Raw genomic sequence first — 25,031 nt, forward strand, 5'->3', positions numbered from 1 at the left:
GGCTTTTCTAAGGTATGGTCCTGTGGTGGCCATTTTTAGGCTGTATTTACCAGCAGCCTGGAGTAAAAACTGAAGGACTTGAGTGAATATTTTGAATTCTTCTGATGGCTCATTGTACATATTTGAGAGCTGAGAGGCGAAGGGTGGAGCCTTTGCACAGAACAGCTAAGAAGGCATTCTTAGTTAAGTGATAGTTTTGCATTGAAGTTACCAAGTGGGGAAATACTGGTGGACATGTGTTAAAGAGGCCGTTATAAATCCTACAAAATAATAGTACTCGGGGAAAGTGTGGGGATCAATACAAGAAACTCAACCAGGAGCTTGGGAGACGTGAACAAAAGCGATGTCCTCGAACAGGAAATAAAAGGCATTAGGTAAAAAGAAAACCTGAATAAATAGTGACTTTAACAAATGTTCTGTACTTACTTAAGTAGCTTAAAGTGGGTACTAGATGTGCGGTGTGAACTCTTTAAAGAATCTTTTTGGTTTTTGTGCAAATCCAAAACGGTGCTAAACATGAGTTTGGGGGGGGGGGGCTTAAAATAGCAATCTTTCCTTAGGTTCATATTTTAAGTAAGAATCCGTAGGAAGTGAAAGGTCTAATAGAAATCAGTAATATTCCAGATAGTCTTGCCGGCTCCCCCACCCCCGAAGCTAGTCCTGACCAGAAATTATCTAATAACACATCCTAGACCATTTCTAAAGCTCTGGGAAGGAAACACCAGGAGACCTTTGCAAAAAAACCCTTTGGTGCGGAGGCCGGGGTTGTTCCCAGGGCTAACGGGCGTGCCATCTGCTCGCAGCCCAGGTGCTAACCAGGGTTCACGTGTCACCCGGCGGCGCCCGGTGCTAGGGAGCCGCCCTGGCAGGTCTGGGCAACGCCGCTCCCGCAGGTTGCTGGGGGCAGGGCGGCGTCCGCAGCACCCTACGCGTGCGGATCTGCTCCATCTGCTGCGCGGGGGCCCGCGGGGGTCGGTCCCCCTACAACAAAAGGGCGCCCCGTGGAGAGCGCGCCGGCCCGCGCCGCCCCGCCCTGGCTTCCCGCGTCCGCGCCCGCGTCCCCGCGGGAAACGCTCCGGCGTCACCGCCTCCAGGTACCCGGAAGGGGGAGGGGGCGAGGCGACAACAATCCAGCGGGCGGGCGGGCGGAGGGGAGGAAAGGCGCGGCGCCGAGCGCCAAGACAGCGAGGGGCGGGGCTTCGGGCCGTGCCGCCGCGCCATTGGTCGGCACCGCCCCGCCGGCCGCCGCGCATTGGTGAATGCTCAAATTCAGTCTCAAGGCGCCAGAGGAGGTGTTTTAGCGGGGACCGCGATCCCGGGCTGGGAGCTTGGCTTAGGCGGGTAGGAGACGCTGTCGCTAAGCGGACACCGCGGGTGGAGCGGAGGATCTGCGAGCCTTACCCTGCCCTGCCCATGTCGCCAGGCGGCCGCTGAGATCTACGCGCTCTGCCCGCTCACGCGTGCGGCTGCGGGCGTCCCCGGAGAGAGCCTCCATCGCGCAGCGACTGTAAGAGAGCGTGCGGCCCCCTCGGATGGGGAGGCGGGAATGAGAGAAGGGTTACCCGCCGCCCTGGCTGCGGTCCCACGGGCCCCGGGTCCGAGTGCCCCCGGGGTTGTGCTGGCTGCAGCGCTGGGTGAAGGGGTTTGGTCCCTCCCCCTCCCACGATTTAGGGGTTCCCTGGGAAGAGTTTCACTTGGGGTGTGCTTAGATGCCTAGGGAGGGGCTGAGCGCTTCCCACATGGGTTGGTCTCCAGATCGGGTTTCAGTCTACCCCCTAGTTCAAACCCACTCAAAGCTGAATTCCTCCCGGTTCTTTGCGCCAAAATTAACTGACCTGGGAGACCCTGTAACTTTCTTGACATTTGCCTAACACCTTCCTTACTTGGTAACTATTTTGCCTGTTGCTTTTCATAAAGGATTACTGTTTTGTTCAGTTTTTCTACTTCCCAGATTTCCAGTGATTTCAAGTATATTTTAAGTGTTTGTTCGTGTGAGTTTTAATAAGGAATGGAGGGTGTCTGCATTCTTGGAAAATCCCGGAATGCTCTAGGGAAGGGAACGTTGATGTTCACAAGTGGCATTTTGTTGTTGTTGTTGTAGGGGGAAATAAATGTAAAATCATTTTCTGATATAACTGTGTGTTCCAGATGGAGGTAAATTGTTTAACACTAAAAGACTTGATCAGCCCCAGGCAGACAAGACTAGATTTTGCAATTGAAGATGCAGAGACTGCACAAAAGGTAAGCACAAATAAATACTTGATAGTCTCTAGCGTATTTTGGATGGCGATGCCTAGCTTTCGTCTTATATACAGCATAATTGTGATGGCCATGATAGAGGAGTTTTTAGAGAAGGGAGCCATTTCAACCTTTGTTTCAGCTCCAATTAAGTTATTAGTGTTGGGACCCTCTCCTAAAGTCCAAGGCACAGTCTGGATGCAGTGACCAAAAGTTTGTGATGCTTAGAGCTCCCAAGGAGGTTAAGCTAATGCTTGGCAGAAATTAGAAACATTGATTCCCTGGAACAGAATTTGTAGTTTATAAATACCGGATTTAATGTCCAAATGCTGAGAAACACCATCTTCCTCCTAATGAACCAAGTGCAGAGATTTCTCCCAAGAGTTGTATAGTCTTGTCTACTATACACAGGGGTCAGTGTGACTGACCCTCATCAGCTACTCTGAATAGTTTACAGCCCTTCTGCTTCAAATAGACTGAGTCACACTCAGCAATGTCTAAACCACCCTGGCCTGCATCAGCACGGGTATGCAGAGCAGATGTCCTGTTGAGGAGGTATAGCTGTGTAATCTGAGCATTGTTTAAGCAAAAGCAAACAGATGTCACAAACCAGTTTCAGAAACCTTGAGTAGAAATCTATAGTAGAAACTTCCTTGGGCATTGAAACCTCTCTGGATTTCAGGTGTTAGTTTTAGATAAGCATCAACAGTGAACCTGCCTGCTGACAAAGAACTTGCCTTTATACAATATTTGGAAGTTATTATGTTTGTTAGAGTGGGACATGTATACCAAGACATTATTGTTTTAAGGAGAGTGTTTTAAAATTTACCTAAGACTACCACCTTATGTATATATTCAAAGTTTTGGTTTTGGCAGTCCCAAATAAAAACTTTTCTGTTTTGCTTTGTAATTTGGAAAGTTCTGCCTAGAAAGTGGGGTGTGTGTGTGTGTGTGTGTGTAATATATGAAGCCTGCCCTCTCAGTACTCCACTTCTCTTTCTGGTCAGTGACTGACCAAGTACTGTCCCCAAGGTTTGATGGTCCCCTCCTCTAGTGTGCCTCAGTAACTGATGAGTTTTCTCCTAGGAGAGTACAGAGAAATTCAAATGACCCAAGAGATTGGTAAAGTGGTTATCTCTTCCAACTAGAATGAATTAGTTGGGGTTTAGCTCAGAAAGGAGGCAAGAGATGAGAACAGAGTGGTTTTTCAGGATATTGGGGTTCCCTTTTTCCCTTTGACCTCTCCCCACTGCTGAAGGATACAGAGGTTTCCTAAGGATGGTGGGGACATGGAATTTACAGTCACAGAGACCTGGGTTTGAGTTCCTGCTCTGCCACTTATCAGCTACATGACCCCAAATAAATACATTTTTAAGGTCTTTTGGCAAATATTTGTGTTCCAAAAGTCGGGGATAAGAAGGTTAAATATCGCCTGACCTGTCTTAGTTCGTTGGTTACCTTTATAAATCAGAGCCAATGCCTAGAATCTCATCCATTGGATTTTTCTAAAGTGCCCAGCTTTATACGTTTTTCACGTTTAACTTGTCCTTTAGTCACCTTAGGGGCTTTCAGAGACCCAGATGCAAAAGTAGCCAACTACATTATACTCACAGAATAGAGGAGAAAAATACATGCATAGGCATTGGAAAGCTTCAAGGGGAGGTAAGATTTGGGTTAAGCCTTATTGAGTAAGGAAATTCAACCTACCTAAAAGAGTTAGTGAGAAGAACGTTTCAGACAAAAGAAATAAGATTTGAGCCTTTGAGAAATCCAGAGTGGCCAGAAGCCAATGAGACAAAGCTACTCCTTCCTAAGATCCCTCTGGAGGATACCTGGAAGGGATCCCTGGATCACGTGTCCTTTAGAGGACCTCTTTCTTGATGTATACAGTGGTCCCGATCTGCATGCACTGTATGATCCACACACCTCCTGACCACTCATGGAGAAGCTTGTTTCAAAACCAGAACTTTTTCACATTATCACACAGTTTTACTGTTCTTAGTTCTGGTGTATGTCCTGACCACTGTACTCACTAATGTCAAAAGTAGGAAGGGTATAGTTTGGGACAGAGAAGTGGGTGTTAAGGATGGAGCTGCTAAGAGGACTTTGTGAAATTACTGATCCATGCATTGGGCTTAGGGGGGAAAGCGTCTAAGGTCCTGGAATGTGAGGAGAGGGGAAACCAACAAAGAAGTGGAACCGTGCAGGACCTGATGGTGGATGCCTGTGATTCAGCACTGTGGAGGCTGAGGCAGGAGAATTGTGAGGGTGGAATAACAGGCTTATACCACCATGCCCAGCTTCCAAGTGTGTTCTTTAAGGAGGAGCTAAGGCAGAAGGTGGATTTAGGTTGGAATATGCTTGTACCTGTGTGCTACCCAGACAGATGACTCTGTGCAAGAGACAGCTGATGGCCTGATAGTAGATTCTCGAAAAGTTACAGCCTTGGACCCAAACTTGGGATTGTGAGCATGTCGGTTGACCTTAAAGCCGCACTTTATGAGTTTTATGAACTAGTCCAGAGAGAGTAAAGGGGGCTGAAAGTCTGGATATGGACTCTTTTGAGTGAAGGGAAGGGAGCCCAATGAAGGAGATTGAGAAGGTACAGTCAGAAATAGAGAGAGCTAAAAAAGAATGAGTAGTGTCTGGGAAGCTGTGGTCTAGATTCTATAGAGCCAAGAATCACTGCCAACCTTAACCACTTCAGTGGGTATCAGCAAGATGGTTTTAGCATCAGTTTGATTTGGCAGCCAAGAGCTGACCCAAGTGAACACCAAGAATGAGAAGAGACTAATGACTGCCAAACCTCTTGGAAGGTGATAGGGGGAAGGCCTCAAGTGTGGATCGCTCTTTCAAGGAAGTGTATTCTGGGAGGAAGGAGAGTTGTTAGCCAGACACCTCCTAACATGGCGTCTCTGCAGTGAGCCTTTAACAACAGGTGGGGCTTCATCAGGCAAGGGTCTGCGTATGGCATTAGAGAGAAAGTGGTGCTCGGCGGAAGAGCTTGGGTATAACTGAGGGCAGAAAACCAATGGGACATAGCGTGAGCTGTGTGTGAAGAGGGAACTGGAGGTAAATCAGCTATTATCAAGGTTCTCGACGAAGCTGATGGCCACATGTGACTTGAGATTGCATAGTCAAAGCTCTATAGAGACACGAACAAGTTGAAAACCAAGGTCTTTTAGCGTCTAAGACTTCACTGTGGCACTATACAGCAAAATTCCCCATAGTCATAACACCAGTACTTATTAATAAAGATGTGCACTTACATAGCGTTTCATAGATGGCTCAGAGTATTATCTGAGATACTCACAGTGACTTTGTGGCAGAACCCAGGTTTATTGCCTCCTTCATATCTGAGAGCTCTGAAACCTTTTCATGGCTTACGTTTCTCTGGGCTCTCTGACTGAAGTGATGGCCAAGATGGTGCAGGTTAGATTTCCTAGCCACCAGATCCCACTTGAGTTCCATGGGCAGGAGACTTGTGAGTGCCCAGGATTGTAGCTAAGGAAGGAAGAGAGTGGAAAGGAGCAGAACTGAGCTGCACAGGTGAGTCATGGGATTCTGAGATTACACTACAGGGAATTCAAGGTGGCCCCTTTGAGTGGTCCTGAGGCAGTTACACCACATCTTTGCTTGCTAGGAGGACTTTTACCAGTCACTGAGTTCAGTGTTGGCCTCCCAGGAATGGGTGTGGTCCTGGGCTCATGGGCCCTCTTTAGCCAAGGCAATCCAGCCAAGGGCATGTGTTGTTGGCATGGCTTCCAACAGCTGGGAAAATGACTCAGTCATTCCTGAAGAGACCTGGTTACAAACAGAGTTTACCATATGAGTAGGCCACACCTTACTAGAAACCCTTGGTAATTAGTCTGAGCCCCATATTCACACATACACAAACACACACACACACACACACACACACACATATACATATATACATATATATACATGTATGTATATGGAAACATGGAACCAAGTAGAACGAATAACCAGGTCTGAACTCTTCTAATCCCATTTTGCTCTGCCGCACAGTGTCCAGACAGCAGTACAGACAGGGAACACAGAGTGTAAAGTAGATCATAGCTCACTTTCTTGCCCACCTAAGACCTCACAACACAGTTCTTTTTTCCAATTTTTAGTAAATGTTGATGTAGAGGTGTTATCTTAGTTAGGCTTTCTATTGCTGCAGCAAAACCATGACCAAAAACCAAGTTGGGGAGGAAAGAGTTTATGGCTTACAATTCCATGTCACTGTTCATCATTGAAATAAGTCAGGAAATCAAACAGTGCAGGAACCTGGAGGCAGGAGCTGATGCAGAGGCTATGGAGGGATGCTGCTTACCAGCCTGCTCCCCGTAACTTTCTATAAGAAAGCAGAACCACCAGTCCAGGGGTGGCAGCACCCACAATAGTCTGAGCCCTTCCCCATCAATCACTAATTAAGAAAATTCCTTAGAGCTGGATCTTACAGAGTCATTTCCTCAAGGTTCCCTCTTTTCAGATAACTCTAATTTGTGTCACGTTGACATAAGACCAGCCAGCACAGGTGTGATACAATCCTAATCCACCACATTACCCAGCTTCACTCACAGTTTCTCACATAAACTCTACTAAAACTGCATCTGCCTATGAAGAAATTGTTCATTCTGAATTGCTCCGTCACTGCAGAGAAACTTAAGAACTCATTCCTGTATGGACATGTACCCCCGGAAACAGAAGGGAAGGAGGGTAAATCTGTCTACTCATAAGCCCGGGACACACCTTGTGCCTTGAGGGTACCTTTTGGCAAAACATAGAGTTCATTCAACACCTGGCTCATTGCTGAGTCAAGACATACATTCAGGAAGCTAAGGAGAAATGCAGTGTGCTGCTGTATTCTATTGGGGCTGTGTGCCCAGGCAAATAATGGGAGAGAATGGGAACCAGAGGGGTGGGAGGAGGTGATAGCTAAGTTGAACCCTTGAGGTTGGTATTTTTATGAACTTTTTCAGTTGAATACATTTAGCTGAAATACTGTAATTGAAACAGGAGGAGCTTGCCTGCTGGCCTGAGATCCTGCATGCATAGCCACTCCCCCATGATGCTTTTCCATGCACACTGGGCACCTTTTCTGGAACTTAGAAAAAGATAGTTTCCTTCTAATTTACACCCAGAATGAGCTCCTGTATAGATACACCATTTTTAGAAATTTCTCTTGGCCGCCTTTCATGTGCTCAGATTTCCACACAGGCTACTGTATACAACTCCAAGCAACTTATTTAACCTCTATACCCGTGATTGTATAACTTCATCCATAAATTGGAATAAACAATAGTATCTGTCTTAGTTAGGGTTTTACTGCTGTGAACAGATACCATGACCAAGGCAACTCTTATAAGGGCAACATTTAATTAAGGCTGGCTTACAGGTTCTGAGGTTCAGTCCATTATCATCAAGGCAGAAGCATGGCAGCATCCAGGAAGGGGTGCAGGAGGAGCTGAGAGGTCTGCATCTTCATCGGAAGGCTGCTAAGAGAAGACTCAATTCTAGGCAGCTAGGACTAGGGTATTAAACCCATGCTCACAGCGAGTGACACACCTACTCCAACAAGGCCACACCTCCTAATAGTGCCGCTCCCTAGCCAAAGCATATACAAACAATCATAGTACCTATGTCGGAGAATTAGATTAGGAATTGATACAAGTCCAGGAAACAGGTGTGACGTGTACTAAACACTCCCATCATTTCTCTTGAGGGTTCCCTTGTGGGCACCGTCACAATGGCTCACTAGCGGGGACTTGTTAGCCGAACTGAATGACTCTCTAGGATCATTGACTGCCTGCTGCTGCTAACTCAGCTCCACTGCTCCTTCCTGGCACATTATAGTACAAGAGAATGTCTGTCACCATAGCTAATCCACAGCTTCTGCTGACCCAACGAACAAGAGTGGTTGGCCTGTGACTTAGTTAAGGCTTTTTATTGCTGTGAAGAGACACCATGACCACAGCAAATCTTACAAAGGAAAGCATTTGATTGGAGCTGGCTTACAGTTCAGATGTTTAGTCCATTATCATCATGGCAGGAAGCATAGTGGAGTGCAGGTAGACATAGTGCCGGAAAGGTAGCTGAGAGTTCTACATCCAGATTTCAGGCAGCAGGAAGAGAGAGTTACTGGGCCTGGTTTGAGGAAGAGAGAGTTACTGGGCCTGGTTTGAGCTTCTGAAACCTCATAGCCCACCCCTCACTGACACGTCTTCTAACAAGGCCACGCCTCCAGTGATGCCACTCCCTAAGAGTCCGTGGGGGCCACTGTCATTTCTACCGACCAGAGCCTTTGGACACAAGCACCAGTTTCTCCTAGTCTTCTACCTCTGTTCAGAACAGGACTGTTTTAAGCACTGATCAGCCAGTGTGAGATGCTGACTCTTCCTCCTTTTTCATTATCTGAGTCACTATTGACAGGAAGAGAATTCCACTAGAGGAAGGGAAGAATCTTCCTGCTTTCGAATGGTGAAAAACAGTGGAAAGATGCTTGCTTCCGTTACTTGGATCCAAATGTGGGCTCTTTATGCTGTTGAGGGTTTTTTGTTTTGTTGTATCATGGGCTCATTTTGAACCCTTTTTTATAATTGTCTAAGTCAGGTGGTTCTACACAAACTGTTTCAAGATTGCAAAAGTTGAAAGGCAAAACCTTGGCACGGAGCAATTTGATACTACCTTTGGGGCATCTAAGCTTATGACGTACTGGAGGTCTCACTTGTTGTAGAGGCTGTAGGTTGGTTTAAGTGACAAACTCAAAGGGTCAATCATGCGTGGTGGAAATTCCACACTAGTCCTGTGAGATAAGGGTCACTTGGCAGGATGCGGGACTCAGGAAATACAAAGCAATATAAACAAGCAAAACACCAGTCCTTCGCTGTGAATGGTTGGAGAAACACTGCTCAGAACACATCAGGCGGCCCTCAGGGTAGCTTACAATGGTATTTTGTTGGCTGCTCTCCCTTTAACTAGTCCTGTTACAGGTTGCTTTTGAACATGGAACTACCAAGGCATAATCGTTCTTCAATGGTGAATGCAAACTTGTAAGTAGGGTTTTAAAAAATACGGTCCTGTAAAGCAGAAAAAGACTCAGTTGGCCTTCTCATTTCAGCTATTACAAGCATCTGTTGGTGATGGATACATTTGTGACTTCTCTTACCAACACTTCATGAAAAATATGTGCAAAAAAAGTAGCAGATGTAATGAGTTTCCTTGGAGCCAGTGTTCAATGCCCATGGAGCTCTCTATCCATTTATCCAGCGTCGGTTCTTTCCGACCTTGAATGTGTAGTCTACGTGAATTTCCAAGTCTAAGTGGAACATACTCTGTACCCTTAACAGATACCTGCCCTTTCTTGGCCCTTGCTAAAGAGTTCTCTGTGTTTGAAATAGGAAAATATATTTGTCGACCGATCAAGGATGACCCCAAAGACACCAATGAAAAACGAGCCAATCGACCTATCAAAGCAAAGACTCTTTACTCCAGAGAGAAACCCAATTACTCCAGTAAAGCCTGTGGACAGGCAGCCGCAGGTGGAGCCCTGGACACCCACAGCCAACCTGAAGATGCTCATCAGTGCAGCCAGCCCAGACATAAGAGACCGGGAGAAGAAAAAGGAGCTGTTCAGACCCATTGAGAATAAGGAGGATGCATTCTCGAACTCCCTGCAGGTAATGAGCTGTGCTCGGAGGGCTCTGTAAAACTTCACAGGTTTATGTGATCATTTAAAAGTCGCACCATACCTGTCTGGTCGAACAGCGTTCGTTAAATGGCATCGTTTGTTAACGGCTGGATTTTTGCTCAGATTCTTATTTTTCATAATTGATTGCTTTCCTCCCTTAACCAAACCAAATCTTAAAAAATAATTAATAGAAATTTGATCTAATAGAGAAATTTGGATTTTTTTTTATTTAAATTATTTATTTACATTCCAGTCATGGGCCTCGCTCAGTTCCCCTCCCACAGTTCCTCATATTCCTCCTCCCCCTTTGCCTCTGAGAAGATGTTCCCACCCACCACCACCAGACCTCCCCCTTTCCTGGACCCTCAAGTCTCTTGAGGATTAGGTGCGTCTTCTCCTACTGAGGCCTGACCAGGCAGACTTCTGCTATATTTGTGCCAGGGGCCACCAACCAGCCCGTGGCTGCTGGTCAGTGGCTCAGTCTCTGGGACCTCCTTGGGGTTGTCCTTCCCTTCAGCTTCTTCAATCCTTCCCCCAGTTCAACTCTAGGGGTCCTTGACTTAAGATCACTGGTTGGTTGTAAGGATCTGCATCTGTCTCAGTCAGCTGCTACTAGGGCCTCTCAAAGTCTGTAAACACATCATAGTATCAGTTACAGTGTCAGGCCTTGGTGCACCTACCTCCATGAGATGGATCCCAAGTGGGAACACGGTCACTGGACCTCCTTTCTTTCAGTCTCTTCATTTTTGTCCCTGCAGTTCTTTTAGACAGGAACAATTCTGGGTCAGGAATTTTAACTGTGGGTTCATATCCCTGTCCCTCCACTTGGATTTTTTTTTTTTTTTAAGCACTGCTATTTTGTTGTTGGTTGATTAGTTGAGTGTGGGTATGTGGGGAGGTAGGACGGGTGTGTACCAACACAAGCGTGTGTGCACTCTGCTGTCTTAATCGCTGTTCTCTTGCTGTGAATAGATGCCATAAATGACCTATTTTGGCTGCCATCTAGCAATCACGACTCTCTGCTGTACTGTAATGTGCAGGAAAGGAATGGTGGAGGTGATGAGGTCTTACCCTCTTATTTTTATTTTTCTCTTATAAAAGAAAGCATTTAATTGAGACTTGCTTACAGTCTCAGAGGCTTAGTCCATTATCGTCAAGAGGAGCACGGAGGCACATGGCACTGGAGAAATAACTTGAGAGGGACACCCTGATCTTCTAGAGAAGAGGGAGGCACTGGACCTGGTGTGGGCTTTTGAAACCTTAAAGTCCACCCCCAGAGACAAACTTCCAACAAGGCCATGCCTCCTAATCCTTTTCAAACAGTGCTGCGTTTCTTGATGACTAAGCATTCATATGTGAGCCAATGGGGACTGTTCTCGTTCAAACCTCCATAGCCTAGTGATTTAACCGAGGGCTTTATAATTAGTAGGCAAGTCCTCTGTCACCAAGCCACATGCCCAGCCATCACTGCAGAGGTTCTTAGGCCATCTTTAAATCACATTCCCCATGAAGAAGTAGGGTTGCTCAATAAACAGCATATTCATACTGTTTTTAAAAGACTTAACAATCAGTCATTTTCACTCTCACGAAACTTATTCTGAGACCTCTCTCCCAAGAAAAAATGACTTGCAAATTGGAGTCTTTTCAGCTATTTTCCCCCCTTTTTGCTGGATTTTTTTAAGCTGTAAAATTTGCCAGAAACACAGAAATTGGGAAAGAAGAAGAAAATATATCTCAAATTATAACTTGAAGCTAACAGAGCAAAATGAGTTTAATCTACTATTCATGCTTCTACAGTGAATTCTTCTGGGTAGCTAGATACAAATAATGCAGAATTGAGAACAATTCCTTTATGCTTGGTGCCAGAAATGGTTCATAATTCCTCTTTGTGTCTCGTCTGCTCCTTGGCCTCCTCTCTGGATTTTATGTGTTTTGACAACCACAGGAAGCCCAGCTCACAAATCACAAGTGATTGTGGCTAAGTGCCATCTTTAAGTCAATCTGTTATATCTGCAAGTCTTGCAAGACTTGCTTGGGCTATTCTATTGGGGTTTAAAGCTTTGTAAAATTGAAACTATTATAATGCGTGGTCGTCTTGGGTTTGCGTTTTTATGTTTTGGGGGTTTTTTTTCCCTCTGTTTTATTTTGTTTTTTCAGGACAGGGCCTTACTATGTAGCTCTGGCTATCCTGAAACTCATTATGTAGAACAAGCTGGCCTCAAACTCACAGAGATCCACCTATGTCTGCACCCAAGTGCTGGGATTAAAGGCCTGTGCCACTACCCCTGCTGAGTTTGCATTTTTAGTCAGCACATTATCAGCAGCATAGGTATCTCTTTATTTTCTACTATATTAAAGATCAATCGATGGAACTCACTCCGGCCACCACCTTCAATCCCAGCACTCAGGAGGCAGAGGCAGGCGCAGGCAGATCTTTGTGAGTTCAGGGCTAGCATCTGGTCTACAGAGTGAATTCCAGGAAATCTTGGGCTTCACACACACAGAAAACCCCTTTCTCAAAACCAACAACAGTAACAAAAATCAAAAGACTCACATGAAGAGAAAGCTCTGTGAGGTCCTCGGTAGTTTTCAGGAACACACAGTGATCCTGTGAGCACAAAGTGTGAGAATTACTATATCTATCCCCCATTAGTGGACGGGCTGTCATTGGCCGTGTATACATTCATGGGGCGTTTGGTGCCACATTGCTTCCCCGGCACCTGCCTGTCTCCACTAGGTGTGTAAAACATTGATTGACCCATGTCTCCTCTGCAATTGTCATTTATTAGTCTGTCGAGGTACTTACTGTGTGTCTCTCTGTGGCATCCACTGGTTTTCTCTTGACTCTAGCTCATTAGATTAGATGGTCCAGGTGATGGCCAGCCACGGTGGATTTCTTCCTCTTCTTGTGATGCCTCTTTGTGTGTGCCTATTTGAATTGGGTTGCTTTCCTTTCTCATGGTGATTTCTAGGAGATGGTTTATATTCTAGACACTAAACTATCACTAGTTACTTGTGGTATATATGACACATATATCTTGGTTCTGTTGGGTTTGTTTTGTTTTGTTTCCTTTCTGTTAGTTCTCAGCTCACAAAGCTCTTAAGTTTAACATGGTTTTATATTAGGGCCTTTTCTCTTTTTTTAAGATTTTTTTTTCCATTCCAATTTATTTTCTTCTGCTTTGGTGACCTCCAAACATAAAGTTATTCTATTGATACTTTATAACTGTAATTTTGCTCCTGTTATGAACAACAGTGTAAATATTTTTAGAGATATAAGTTTGCCAAGGAGGTTAAAAACTGCTACTCTAAGATTTTTTTTTTTTTTTTTTTTTTTTTTTTTTTTTTTTTTTTCTGAGACAGGGTTTCTCTGTGTAGCCTTGGCTGTCCTGGAACTCACTCTGTAGACCAGCCTGGCCTCGAACTCAGAAATCTGCCTGCCTCTGCCTCCCAAGTGCTGGGATCAAAGGCGTGCGCCACCACTGCCCAGCCTACTCTAAGATCTTGAAAATTTATTCAGTTTACTCCTAGAACCTTTATCATTTTCATCGACGTTATATATAATCTTTTGAGGTTATTTTTCTCTGCTATACAGGAATGCAGTTTGGGTTTTTGTTTAATTGGTTGGTTTTGTTTATTTGGATTCTTTTGTGTGTTTTGTTTGGTTTAGATTGGGTTTTTTGTTTTTTCAAAACATCGTTTTCTCTGTGTAGCCTTGACTGTTCTGGAACTCTCTGTAGACCAGGCTGGCCTCAAACTCATAGAGATTCACCTGCCACTGCCACTGAAGTGCTAGGATTAAAGGTGTGCAGTTTGGGTTTAAAACATTTCTTCTCATACTCAACTATCTTGATAATTTCTCTAATTTTTTAGGTTTTTTTTTTTTTTGAGGGAGCGGTCATATTCTTCTCAGGATGGAGAGGGTTTGTTTGTGGTTTCCAGTCCTTTGCCTCGGTTTCTGCTTACTGTCCTAACATACTCACTACAATTTCCCACATAACCCAGAAAAGGGCAGGGACTTTGGGTATCTATATGTCTGAGGGTTTTACTGCTGTGAACAGACACCATGACCAAGGCAACTCTTATAAGGACAACATTTAATTGGGGTTGGCTTACAGGTTCAGAGGTTCAGTCCATTATCATCAAGGCAGGAGCAGGGCAGCATCCATACAGGCATGATGTAGGAGGAGCTGAGAGTTCTACATCTTCATCTGAAGGCTGCTAGCAGAATACTGACTTCCAGGCAGCTAGGATGAGGGTTTTAAAGCCCACACCCACAGTGACACACCAACTCCAACAGGGCCACACCTTCTAATAGTGCCACTCCCTGGGATGAACATATACAAATCATCACGGTATCCTTATTGCTTTCCCGGTTTTAAAAGGATACTTCTGAAGTTTCTCAGCTAGCCAGATAATAGCTTTTGTATTTTCATGAATGTGCAGCATGAAATTTATCAAGCGCCTTTTTCTGAATCTATTGAGATAATCATACCACGTTTCTCATTGGGTCTGTTTGTTGAAAGCCTTTTTATTTTCAACAGAGACCTGTTTAAGTGTAGGTAGAGATGAGACTGCTGTTTGAGTAGTCTTAGACCAATGGTCGAATCTTGTTTTCACTGGAATCTTGACCAGCTTGTACTGGGGTCACTTTGCCAACGGCTTTCCAGCATCAGCAGTTAGGGTGGTGACCTTGACATCTTCCCCCCACTTCCTTCTGTCTGCCCCCTGCAGCTTGACGTGGTTGGTGACGGGGCTGTGGATGAGTATGAAAAGCAAAGGCCAAGCAGGAAACAGAAGAGCTTGGGGCTGCTGTGCCAGAAGTTTCTAGCTCGCTATCCGAGTTACCCCTTGTCAACAGAGAAGACCACCATCTCCCTAGATGAGGTCGCTGTCAGTCTTGGTATGTATCACCCCATAGCCTGGAGACCTGCTGTCTGTGACGGTGGGAAGCCGGTTACCTCGGGTGGGCCAGAGACATCAAGTACCCTTGTTTAGTGACAGAGGGGCCCTGTAAGAGGATAAGGACAGGGGTGGGGGCAGAGCTGCCCCCATCACCACCAAATCTCCCTTCATCGTGCGTAGAATTCAAGGAAGCCTAGACCTAAAGAGCCAAGCAGGAACTCTGCGTTTTTAACCTTAAAAATGTGGGGATCAAAACTATGGCTTCGTGGTAGAGAATTTGCTTAACATGTACAAAGTGGGTTTAGCCACTAAATCCTACAGGAGGAAAATGTGTTTAATGGTAAAAGGTAGTATTTTTACACTTACATTGCAGATTAGTCTCATCTTAAGTTCTTATTTCAGGATGTAAAAATAGAAGCTGGGTGTGATGGTACATACCCATAATCCCAGTACTTTTGAGACAGAGGTGGGACTATAAATTTGGAGCCAGCCTAGAGTACTCCGGGAACCCCCATCTCAAGGAAAATTGCAGATATCTTGCTCTTTAACAATGCCTCTAAGAGTTTGGAGCTAGCGTTACTTCCTGTAGAAAATAGAATGGAAAGCAAGAACACAGTGCTCGACCGCCTCCCTGTGAGCCCCACTGAGAGCCTTTTAGGACAAGGGATGCGCAGCTGGATGTAACTCAAAGAGCTGAGCTTCCTAACAAAGAAGAATGCACATGTGCGCGTGGCAGGAGCACGTGTGGAGTGTGCTGCCCTGCACAGCTGTAAACATGTACACAGCTGCTTTGGAAGAGAGACCCCTAGTGGACAGGGACTGCATTTGGTTTTAGGATGATCGACTTGCTGACAGTCATTACATAGAAATCCTGCCAATCTGGAGGTTTAGGGGGTATCCACTTAAAAAAACAAGGACCTTTTACCTAAGGAGGAGTATTTGAGGGGAGGAAGCTAAATGAATGGCCAATAGCTTGTATCTTCCGTAGCCCAGTGGGAGTCACCTGAACTGGTAGCTAAGGAAGACTGGGGGCTAGGTAGGCAGGGAGGGCCTGGCTCTGAACTTTCCCAGCTTGCACTAACTGAGAGAACCTTTTCTTGTCTGTAACATAAACTTGGAGAGAGGTCTCAGAGTTGGGCGAATAAGATTAACAAGCTTCACTCAGTCCTGGCAGAAGTCTCAGAAACCAGTCTTGCAGAAAATGAGGGTAAACTACCAGATCATCCAGCATCCTCATCAGGGTTTGTGAAGTCTCCCCTGTTCCCACCTGCCTACCATATACTCATTTTCCCCTAGAGGTTTTGCAATGGTCTTAGTGTTGCAGAACACAAAGATGACACATTTGAGGGGGAGTTTATAGTCTCAGGGAGGATAAAAGAGGAGACCTTTTAAGCCACATTATAGCTCCTAGAACCAAACTCCAGAGATTAGCACAACAGCTTCCCAATGCCCTCTGATGACACAGACATGCTAAGTAAAATGACGCACTGTCTCTTCTCACGTGAGGCTGAGAACTAGTGTCTCTCCCTAGGAACTGCTTTCCTTGGGGAGTCTGAACCCCTTGCTCCTTCCTAACTTGTAAGATCCCCCATTTAGTAGTCGCTAAGTCCTTGTATGTACAACTAGGACGATAAGTAGAATTAATAAGACCTCCTCAGAACAAAAAAGGAAAGGAGACAGACTGTCGTAAGAAAGCCCTACCACCCAGGCTCTGATCCAAGACTTTGAGTTGACCCACCCCAACATCTACTCTATCATAGAAGTGCTGGGGTATGTGAAGGGGATGGTCCTACAAATAAGAAAGCCTTCCTTACAGCAAGCCCCAGAGTAGCCTGTAGGTCCTGAGACCTGCAAGCGGAACTTTGTGTGCACAGCCCTGTAAACCCCGAGACTTAGGCGTGATCGGGATGATAAGTGATTAAGCTGTTGAGGGGCTGCCACGTTTGGCACTTACCAAAACGACCTACCAAGTGCCTACCAACTACAGAATTATGTGGTTTACACAGTTCTTATTCTCAAAGCTGGCAGAATCTTCCTTCCTTTTCCCCACTTGGGACTCCTGGCCGCTAGGTGGATACTGAGCAGCTTATTTATCAAGCACGGAGTAGCACAACAGGCAGGCATATGGCCGCCCCCAGGGTGTCTCAGTTGCATTCTCTTGACATTTCTAATGGGAAGGTTTGTGGGATGGTGTGGGCTACACAGGATGTGTTGTTATGCGGAAACAGGCTGGAGAAAAGAACCAGACAGCTCTGCACCAGAGGCCCCTGCCGGTACCTTCCGGCAGGGCAGCCGGCACCTTCCGGCAGGGCAGCCGGCACTGAGCCTGGGGTGAGGAACAAGCCCATCAGGATTGTGAGTGGCCATGTTGTGATTGACCGTGAAATGGCTCTTCGTCCCAGAGGTGTCTGTTATTTGGTAGCTTTCTCCCATTATATCTTTGAGCCCCAAACTCCCTTCACTGGGAGAGACAGACAGAGCGTCTTTACAGACGGTGGGGTTTTCTACAAAGCTCCTGGGGGCTTTTGTGTGACTACTTAGATGAGAGCAAAGGGGACAGCAGGCCTGGGGCCTGTTACACCACAGGATGAGTCACAAACTAGAGATGGTTAGACTCTGCCTCTACCCTGACTCTTAGTGTTAGCGGGGATTTTAGGTAGCTCCAAATCCTGTAACATTGAGATAAAGTTAACATCTGTTGAGGACCCTTTATATTAATGTCAACAATTATTTTATAGGATAAGTACTATACTATAGAAAGGTTAAAGAACTTCGTAGGGTGGGACACTTTAAGGGACAAAGTGAGGATTCATGTCCAGGGAGTCTGATTCTAGAGTCCTCCACCCTTAACTAGCATCCATATTCTCAGTAATTAGAGGAAAAAATCCGACTTGGGAGGACGCAGGGGAAGGAGGCGAGTTTCACAGCGGCCTGCACTTAGCTTTGTGCCTCTCTGTTGGCAAATGGTGACTGAGAGGACAAGGAGAGCTACTGCCAACCGTGGCAAACAAACGACCCGTGCTTCTCCAGCCACACAAGAAGGGACCCCAAACTCTTGAATCTGGGGTTTCCAGTTCAAAGTGGAAGGCGATATTATCCATTTTCCTTACCAGACCGATCAGTTTGTATATTAATTGTTAATCATTCGAACTCCCAAGAAAGGCCAGTGCTGTCCGGTGAGGAGATCGTCATTGGCACAGCCTAATGTATGGTTAGCCGTTGCTGTCCCTGTCGGGTGAGGAGATCGTCATTGGCACAGCCTAATGTATGGTTAGCAATTGCTGTCCGTGTGGCAGGATTTAGGATCATTACAGGAACACACTGTTGGTGAGCCTATGAGGCTATGCCCCAGAAAGACTGAATTGAGCAGGGAAGACCCATCCAGGACATGGCCTCACGATCCTATGGGGTAGGGTCCCCAGCTGATTAAAATGAGAAGTCAGGACAAGCTAAATGCCAGCTTCGTCTCATCTGCTTTCTGACTATAACTGTACTTGCTGCTTCCTGTCCCGCCACCATGACTGTTCACCGTAATGGACGGTCTCCTCAAACTATGAGTCAGAGTAAACCCCTCCTTACATAGCGTTTGTCAAGTATCTTGTTGCAACAACGAGACTAAGTAACCAATACACGTCTACAAGTTAGGAATGTGGTCCCCACCAGCCAGCTGCTGTGTCCAGCAGGTAGGCACGCCGTTAGTCATACTGGCATTCCACCACCATGCACGGGCGGTTTGCTTAATCATCCTATGCTGTCACTGTCACACAGGTGGCCGTCTGGCCATCTCCAGAGTATGCTACCCTAGACGGGTTTGAAAGTTGGCTTCCAAGAAGAACAAGCAGGGTCTGTTTGAATCTTCCTCAGGCGGACTCATGGGTTATCCGCAATTGCTGGGCATTAGCTTGGACGTCAGACCTGTTCACAGACACTTCAGGAGTTGATACTCAGAAACGCTCATTCATGTGATGTCTTTTGGCTTCTTCTCCACAAACAGGTGTGGAAAGGAGACGCATCTATGACATTGTAAATGTGCTGGAGTCACTGCATCTGGTCAGCCGGGTGGCTAAGAATCAGTATGGTTGGCATGGTCGGCACAGCCTTCCCAAAACCCTGAGGACCCTACAGAGACTGGGAGAGGAGCAAAAGTACGAGGAGCAGATGGCCTGCCTCCAGCAGAAGGAGCTGGACTTGATGGAGTATAGGTTCGGAGAACGCAGGAAAGACGGGTCTCCGGATCCCCGAGATCCACACCTACTTGATTTCTCTGAATCCGACTACCCCTCTTGTGAGTCTGTTATAAACTCGTGAATAATGGCCAAGGGGATGACGGTGCAAACCGTCAGTGTGACAGCCCTCGGGGGGGAGAGAGGCTTTCTCACTCTGTCTGCTGAAGGTCAGAGGGCTCCCGGCTGGGCTGTCCACTCTGCCTCCCTTGTGACCTCTCTCCTGGTTAGAATGCGTGAGCTGCATTTGATAGCCACATACTGCTTGCCTTGAAGACGTCACACGAAAGACATTAGCTTCTCAAAGTATTTTATGCAGTTTCTTGTTAGAGTCAATGACCGAGGAAAGCAGCCTCAGTAGCTGAATCTGTTAAGGATAGACAACCCCTGCCTGCCTTTGGTGTCATTTAGTTGCTTTTTTGTTTTTTTGGTTTTTTTTTAATATCTATATATCTTTCTTTTTTCTTCCTTTACATGCCTTTTCTTCTCGCTGTAAACTTGGTGCCCATCAGTCTCCCATCCTCCCCATTGTGAGGATGGCACATTGCTAGGCATCACTGGCTCTCTACCTTGCAGTATTCAACACTGAAGGAAGAATAGAGTGGTTTTCTTTAGCTTCCCAGCTTCGTGCCTTTTAACCGAACCCCCCCCCCCCCCACGAGGAAGTTCTTAGCTGTCCAGCCAGAGACAATCATCTCTCAGGATTCTCTACCTGCCATCCACAGAAACACCGACAATCAGTTTCCTCTCTGGGTAAAGGCAGATACCTACCCTGTTAGGGTTTGTTCTAGGCATTGTGATAACAGAGAAAAATGAGGTTCTTAGGCTAGGGAAGTAGCTAAAGACCTCAATCCAGAGCCCCAGTACCCAAATAAAGAAGGCGCAATGGTGTGTGCCTGTGTCTGATCCTAGCTCTGGAGAGGCAGAGATAAGAGGATCCCTGGGGCTCTCTGGCTAGCCAATCCAGCTGAATCATCGAGCTCTGGATCTGTGAGAGACCTTGTCTCAAAAAATAAGATAGATAAGCAGTTGAAATTCAATATGTCTGACCTCTGGGTTCCATGTGTGCATGCACCACCCATACGCGCAAATGGGGTTCTTATGAAAGACAAGTCAGTATTCAGAAAACAACTGAACCCTAGCTCTCTCTTTTCATTTACCTGCATTAACCTTTTCAAAAAGTTGCTTAAGGAAAACTGCCTTGTGGCTTCTATCATGTGACGTGAGTATGAAGTGTTACGAGCAGTAGAAAACTCACCATCTCAGAGTCTGCGCCTGCGATAGGCATTTTACAAGATGCACAAAATCCAATTTCTTTATGGGCTTATTTTTGTGATGTGCGTCCAGTAGGCTTCTGCCTGTTACTGGATGATCCTTCTATGTGCTGGCGGGGCAAGATAGCTCTGAAAAACTGGTAGCGAAGTCTTTCTTGTGGTAAATTTGTGTCGTGGTGATTTTTTTTTTTTTTTATCTTTTCCCCCTTTTTAGCATCTGCAAACAGTCGAAAAGATAAATCTCTAAGAATTATGAGCCAGAAGTTTGTCATGCTGTTCCTCGTCTCCAAAACCAAGATTGTCACCCTGGACGTAGCTGCCAAAATCCTCATAGAAGAAAGCCAAGATGCCCCGGACCACAGTAAATTTAAAAGTAAGAGCCTTCACCTAATCCATGTATCCACACAGAAAAACAAGACGGCAGATGCTGTTTCCCGCCTCTGAAGTAAATATGTACAGAAGAGGGTTTTTATTGATGGTGCTGGCTTTGGAGAAATGTATTCCTTGTGCTCATAAAAGCCCTCTGTGCTTTAAGAGGTCAATCATCTACTAGAACCCCCACCCAACTCAAGTCAGAAGCCTCCCCCCACCACCAAGGTTACCGTGGACAGGGTGGCAGAATGCACCCGGAGAGCGCAGGCCAGGGAGGGTGTGGTGGCTGTGCGTTTCTCTATGCTGACACTACATCCAAGCGGACTGTCTGAGTATTCTTTCCCCTTTCTTCCTCTCTCCCGCCTACTTCTCTGAAGGGTGGAGATGAAAGTTGTCTACAGGTAAGCAGGCGAGAAATGCTCAGGGTTGGGGTCTGGGTGGGGACAGGGCTGCTCTTGGTGTCACACCCACACACCTTCCTTCCCCTGAGAGCGTTGCTGCAGGGGCCATGCGCTAGTGAATTCTCCAGTTGGCTTTTGGGTTTTTAACGGAATAATAGCCATCCTGTGGGTGAGACAGTTAAGATAAATTCCAGCCCTGGCAGCGGCCCTGACACCGAGTGGACATCTGACCCTTTATTCATTTCCTGAATAGAAAAGTAGGCCCGCTATCTTGTCCTGTTTTTTGGTTGTTTTGTTTTGTTTTTTTAAATATGCCTACTCTGTCTTTCTGTGTCTCTCCACTTTCATACATGAGATTTCCAACAGTTTTTCTAGAATGTATTCAGATGCCCCTTGGGCCTCTCCCCTTTGGCTAGGGTTTTAGGTGAGCAGCTGCTGTTTTTCACAACTATACCTCATGACCTTGAATCTTGGGCGTTCTGTGGACCCAGGAGTGTGGCTTTACTGGTTGCCCAGGGAATCCCTGTCATTTTCACAGGCCAGCTACCTATGAGGCAGGTGCCACTACCTCATGTTGGGGAGGCGGGGGTTTGGGGGATAGAGGGGCCACTCAGGACAAGCGTGTGCTGCCCACATACCAGAGTTATATTCACTAAGCCTTCAATCTCAGCCTATTTGCCCAGTAGTCTTGCTATAGTGGAGCCCCCTGCTTATCAGCAGAGGATTCTTGAGATGCAGAGTCCTGGGAGGGGATGGACACGTTGTTCAATCCTTACATATGCCTTGTGAGTCTGCAGAGGCTTCAAGGACATAGATCTTAAGTGATATCATGACAGACTAATCTCATACTGCCTGACCTCTGGAGGTTTGTGTAGTAGCCAAGGGATGTTCCCTGTCACCTAAATTAAAATGTGGCATTTACCCATGGCATGACGGTAGTTGTGTTTTATATCTTCAAGCAAAGGTACGGAGACTCTATGACATAGCCAATGTTCTGACCAGCCTGGCTCTGATAAAGAAAGTTCACGTAACAGAAGAGCGAGGCCGTAAACCAGCCTTCAAATGGATCGGGCCCGTGGACTTCAGCTCCATTGGTAAGGAAGTGGGATTTGATAAGGACCTCCTGTATATTCCTTTTCCTAATTCTGCATTTAGACAGCAAAACTGACCTTTTCCTGTTCTCCATGTCACATGGAACATTAGACTAATGACCTCACTCTTGGAACAGTAATTACAATCCAGAAAGCATCCGTGTGGGTTGCCATGTATACATCAGAAAGAAAAATACCAGAAGTTTAGGCTATGGGTTTCTGTAGCTGTTAAAGTGTACCCATTTTTATTTTGTTCTGGAACAAAAGTTGTAAAGTGACACTTCTGAATCTGGGTTATTTCTACATGAGCAAAACAAACCGTCCTTATACAGGGTAGTCACAAATAACAGTAAAAAGCTACAATCAATTACTCAATTACTTACATGACACAAGGCCGGTAGCCTCTAAGGCTAGTGGGGACATAGTGACTAGCTTTTATGTCATTTAGTTAAAAGGTTAAATAGACCACGATTTTGCTAACCCATCATCATAGGTATTACCTGGTGTTTATTTCACAGTTAACATCTAGGCAGTCGGGGGCTGGGTCTTCTGTAGAAGGTATTTTCCGTGTAGCTCTGATGCCTGGGCACAAGCCTTTAAGATTATTTTTAAATTGCCTATTCAATGTTGGCGTTAGTGGCATAAATTTATAAGGAGGACTTATAAAAGATACCGCTCTCAGTCTCCCTGATAACATTAGGATCTAGATTTAAAAAAAAAAAAAAAAAAACACTTAAAATCAAGTGTAACTACTTCAGACCCAGCAAGTATTTACTGAGTGTGTGGACTGCAGGCTAAGTACTGTACCACATGCTATGAGATTTAAGCTGTGTGCAGGGCAGTCTGCCCCGTGAAAGAAAAGACTTCATCGTTGTCCTGCTTCAATGCCTTTGACTTCTCTTCACCTGTGAAGCCTTCCCCCTTTGGCGCTTAAAATACTCGTGCCGTCCTTAATGGCAGGCATGCGTTCTGTGATATATGCCATTAAGCACCTTCATCTTTATGTGAATATGACAGAGTCTACCTACACCCAAAAGGTCACTAGACAATATAATCATATGGGAGCAGCATTCTATAAAGTCTGTACCTGACCCTATGTATGGGCACCCCACATCCACATCCACTACAGAGCTGCCAGCAAACAAGCTTCCTCCAGGATAGCCGCTTGTCATCTGGCAGTGAATTAGTTCTGCATGCTCTGCAGCGTGAACCTCTAGGACACCCACAGATGTTGCAGATGTCGATTACAACTGAAGAAGTTGCATGACTAAAACGTCTTCCCGGAGCCTAAGCTAGGCAGCCCGGCTGCAGACTGCCATTGCACAGATCGCCAGGAAAAAGCCTGACTGTAGAAACCACCCTGTAAAACTGGTAGTCAGTGGTTCTGCAAGCTGGATAGACATCCAAAGCAACACACGAGAAACATCTTTAAGATGTAATGGAACCACATAGTAAACTCAGCAGTGGACTCCAAAGAAAAGGAACTTAATTACCTGACAGAATTCAAAAGTATAACTCCACAAAATTTAATGAGCCATGTAAGCGTATGAACAACTCAGTGGAATTAGGAAACTAGATTATCATGTGTATAAGAAACTTAGCAAGGAGTGGGAGATCAAGTAAAAACCAAAGAGAAATCTTCGAGCCAAATAACTAAAAAAAAAAGTCAAGAGGCCCAACAACAGAATAGATTACACAGAAAGAATTTCTGAACTCGAGATCCTTTGAACAGGACAGGTTAAAAACAAAAGAAAATGAAGAAAAAGAAAAAACGTCATGACTTTGAGACTTACTCAAAATAAGAAAATAAGCAAGCACTCACATGACGGACGGCATTAGGAAGGGCAGGGCAGGGCAGGGCCTGGGAACCTGACTCTGCTGTGGAAAGTGCCGTAAAGTTTTCAAATCTTGAGAATGATAGGGAAATCCAATCTCAAGAAGCACTCAGGCACACGCACAATATCTAAGAGACCCAACAACACAAAAACACCTCTCAGGGATGTTATCATCAGATCCAAACGCACAAGATATTAAGTGTCATTCCTGTTTGGACCAGCCCACCTCTCAACCAGGGTCTTACACCAGGAGAGAATGCAATGATATAGTCAGACAGTGGATAAGAACGCTTGCTGCATGTGTGTGTGTGTGTGTGTGTGTGTGTGTGTGTGTGTGTGAGAGAGAGAGAGAGAGAGAGAGAGAGAGAGGGAGAGAGAGTATGAGAGAGAGAGAGAGAGAGAGAGAGAAAGGGAGAGAGAGGGAGAGAGAGAGAGGGAGACCCAGTGAGGATACCCACACCTCTACCGCAAACGTCTTTAACCCCCAGCTCGAGGGATCCAGTGTCTAATGGCAACGGGGCCCACGAGCACTCTCACCTACGTGAATGTCAATGACTGATCGCATACATAATTTCTTTAATCCTAAAAGGGAAAAATATTAGCTGGGATATTCTTATTTCCAAGAAAGTAACCCTTGAGAAACGAAGCTAAAGTCTTTTCTAAGACAAAGCAAAAACTGGTTAAAATCATCCCCACCCGGAACAGCCTTGTAGATGTGAGGAAATCCTCAGGCTGGTGAGGTTGACTAAGCAGGTAAAGGTGCTTGCTGCCGTGCTTGATGACGGTTTGTGCCTGAGCCCCAGAACTCACCCCAAAGTAGAGACCTCCATGTGCATTCTGTTCACACACACACACACACACCTACTGTAAAATAAAGAAAACTGAAATGACTAAAGCAGTCTTCACACCAGGAGCGAAAGGATAATTCAAAGCTTGCTAGCAGAGCAGTTTCACAAAAGAGAGAATCAAACCTCAGAGAGGAAGAGAGGAAGA

At 45.7% G+C, this 25,031-nt stretch overlaps 1 protein-coding gene across 2 annotated transcripts in view; it reads left to right on the forward strand.

Annotated features, from left to right (window-relative positions):
- The first annotated feature begins 1,161 nt into the window (after window positions 1-1,161).
- The window catches only part of E2f7 (E2F transcription factor 7), a 40,091-nt gene continuing 16,221 nt past the window's right edge, over window positions 1,162-25,031 (forward strand). The window contains exons 1-7 of one of the 2 annotated variants that reach the window (XM_031349235.1): window positions 1,162-1,507; window positions 2,149-2,241; window positions 9,648-9,926; window positions 14,672-14,840; window positions 18,837-19,127; window positions 20,554-20,712; window positions 22,072-22,206. In XM_031349235.1, the coding sequence (XP_031205095.1) occupies window positions 2,149-2,241; window positions 9,648-9,926; window positions 14,672-14,840; window positions 18,837-19,127; window positions 20,554-20,712; window positions 22,072-22,206 (1,126 nt within the window). In that variant the 5' untranslated portion in view covers window positions 1,162-1,507. The remainder of the gene's footprint in view (window positions 1,508-2,148; window positions 2,242-9,647; window positions 9,927-14,671; window positions 14,841-18,836; window positions 19,128-20,553; window positions 20,713-22,071; window positions 22,207-25,031) is intronic. The other variant, XM_031349234.1, reaches the window with a different exon arrangement.

This window comes from Mastomys coucha, unplaced genomic scaffold, assembly GCF_008632895.1.
Source record: "Mastomys coucha isolate ucsf_1 unplaced genomic scaffold, UCSF_Mcou_1 pScaffold4, whole genome shotgun sequence".
Lineage (NCBI taxonomy): Eukaryota > Metazoa > Chordata > Mammalia > Rodentia > Muridae > Mastomys > Mastomys coucha.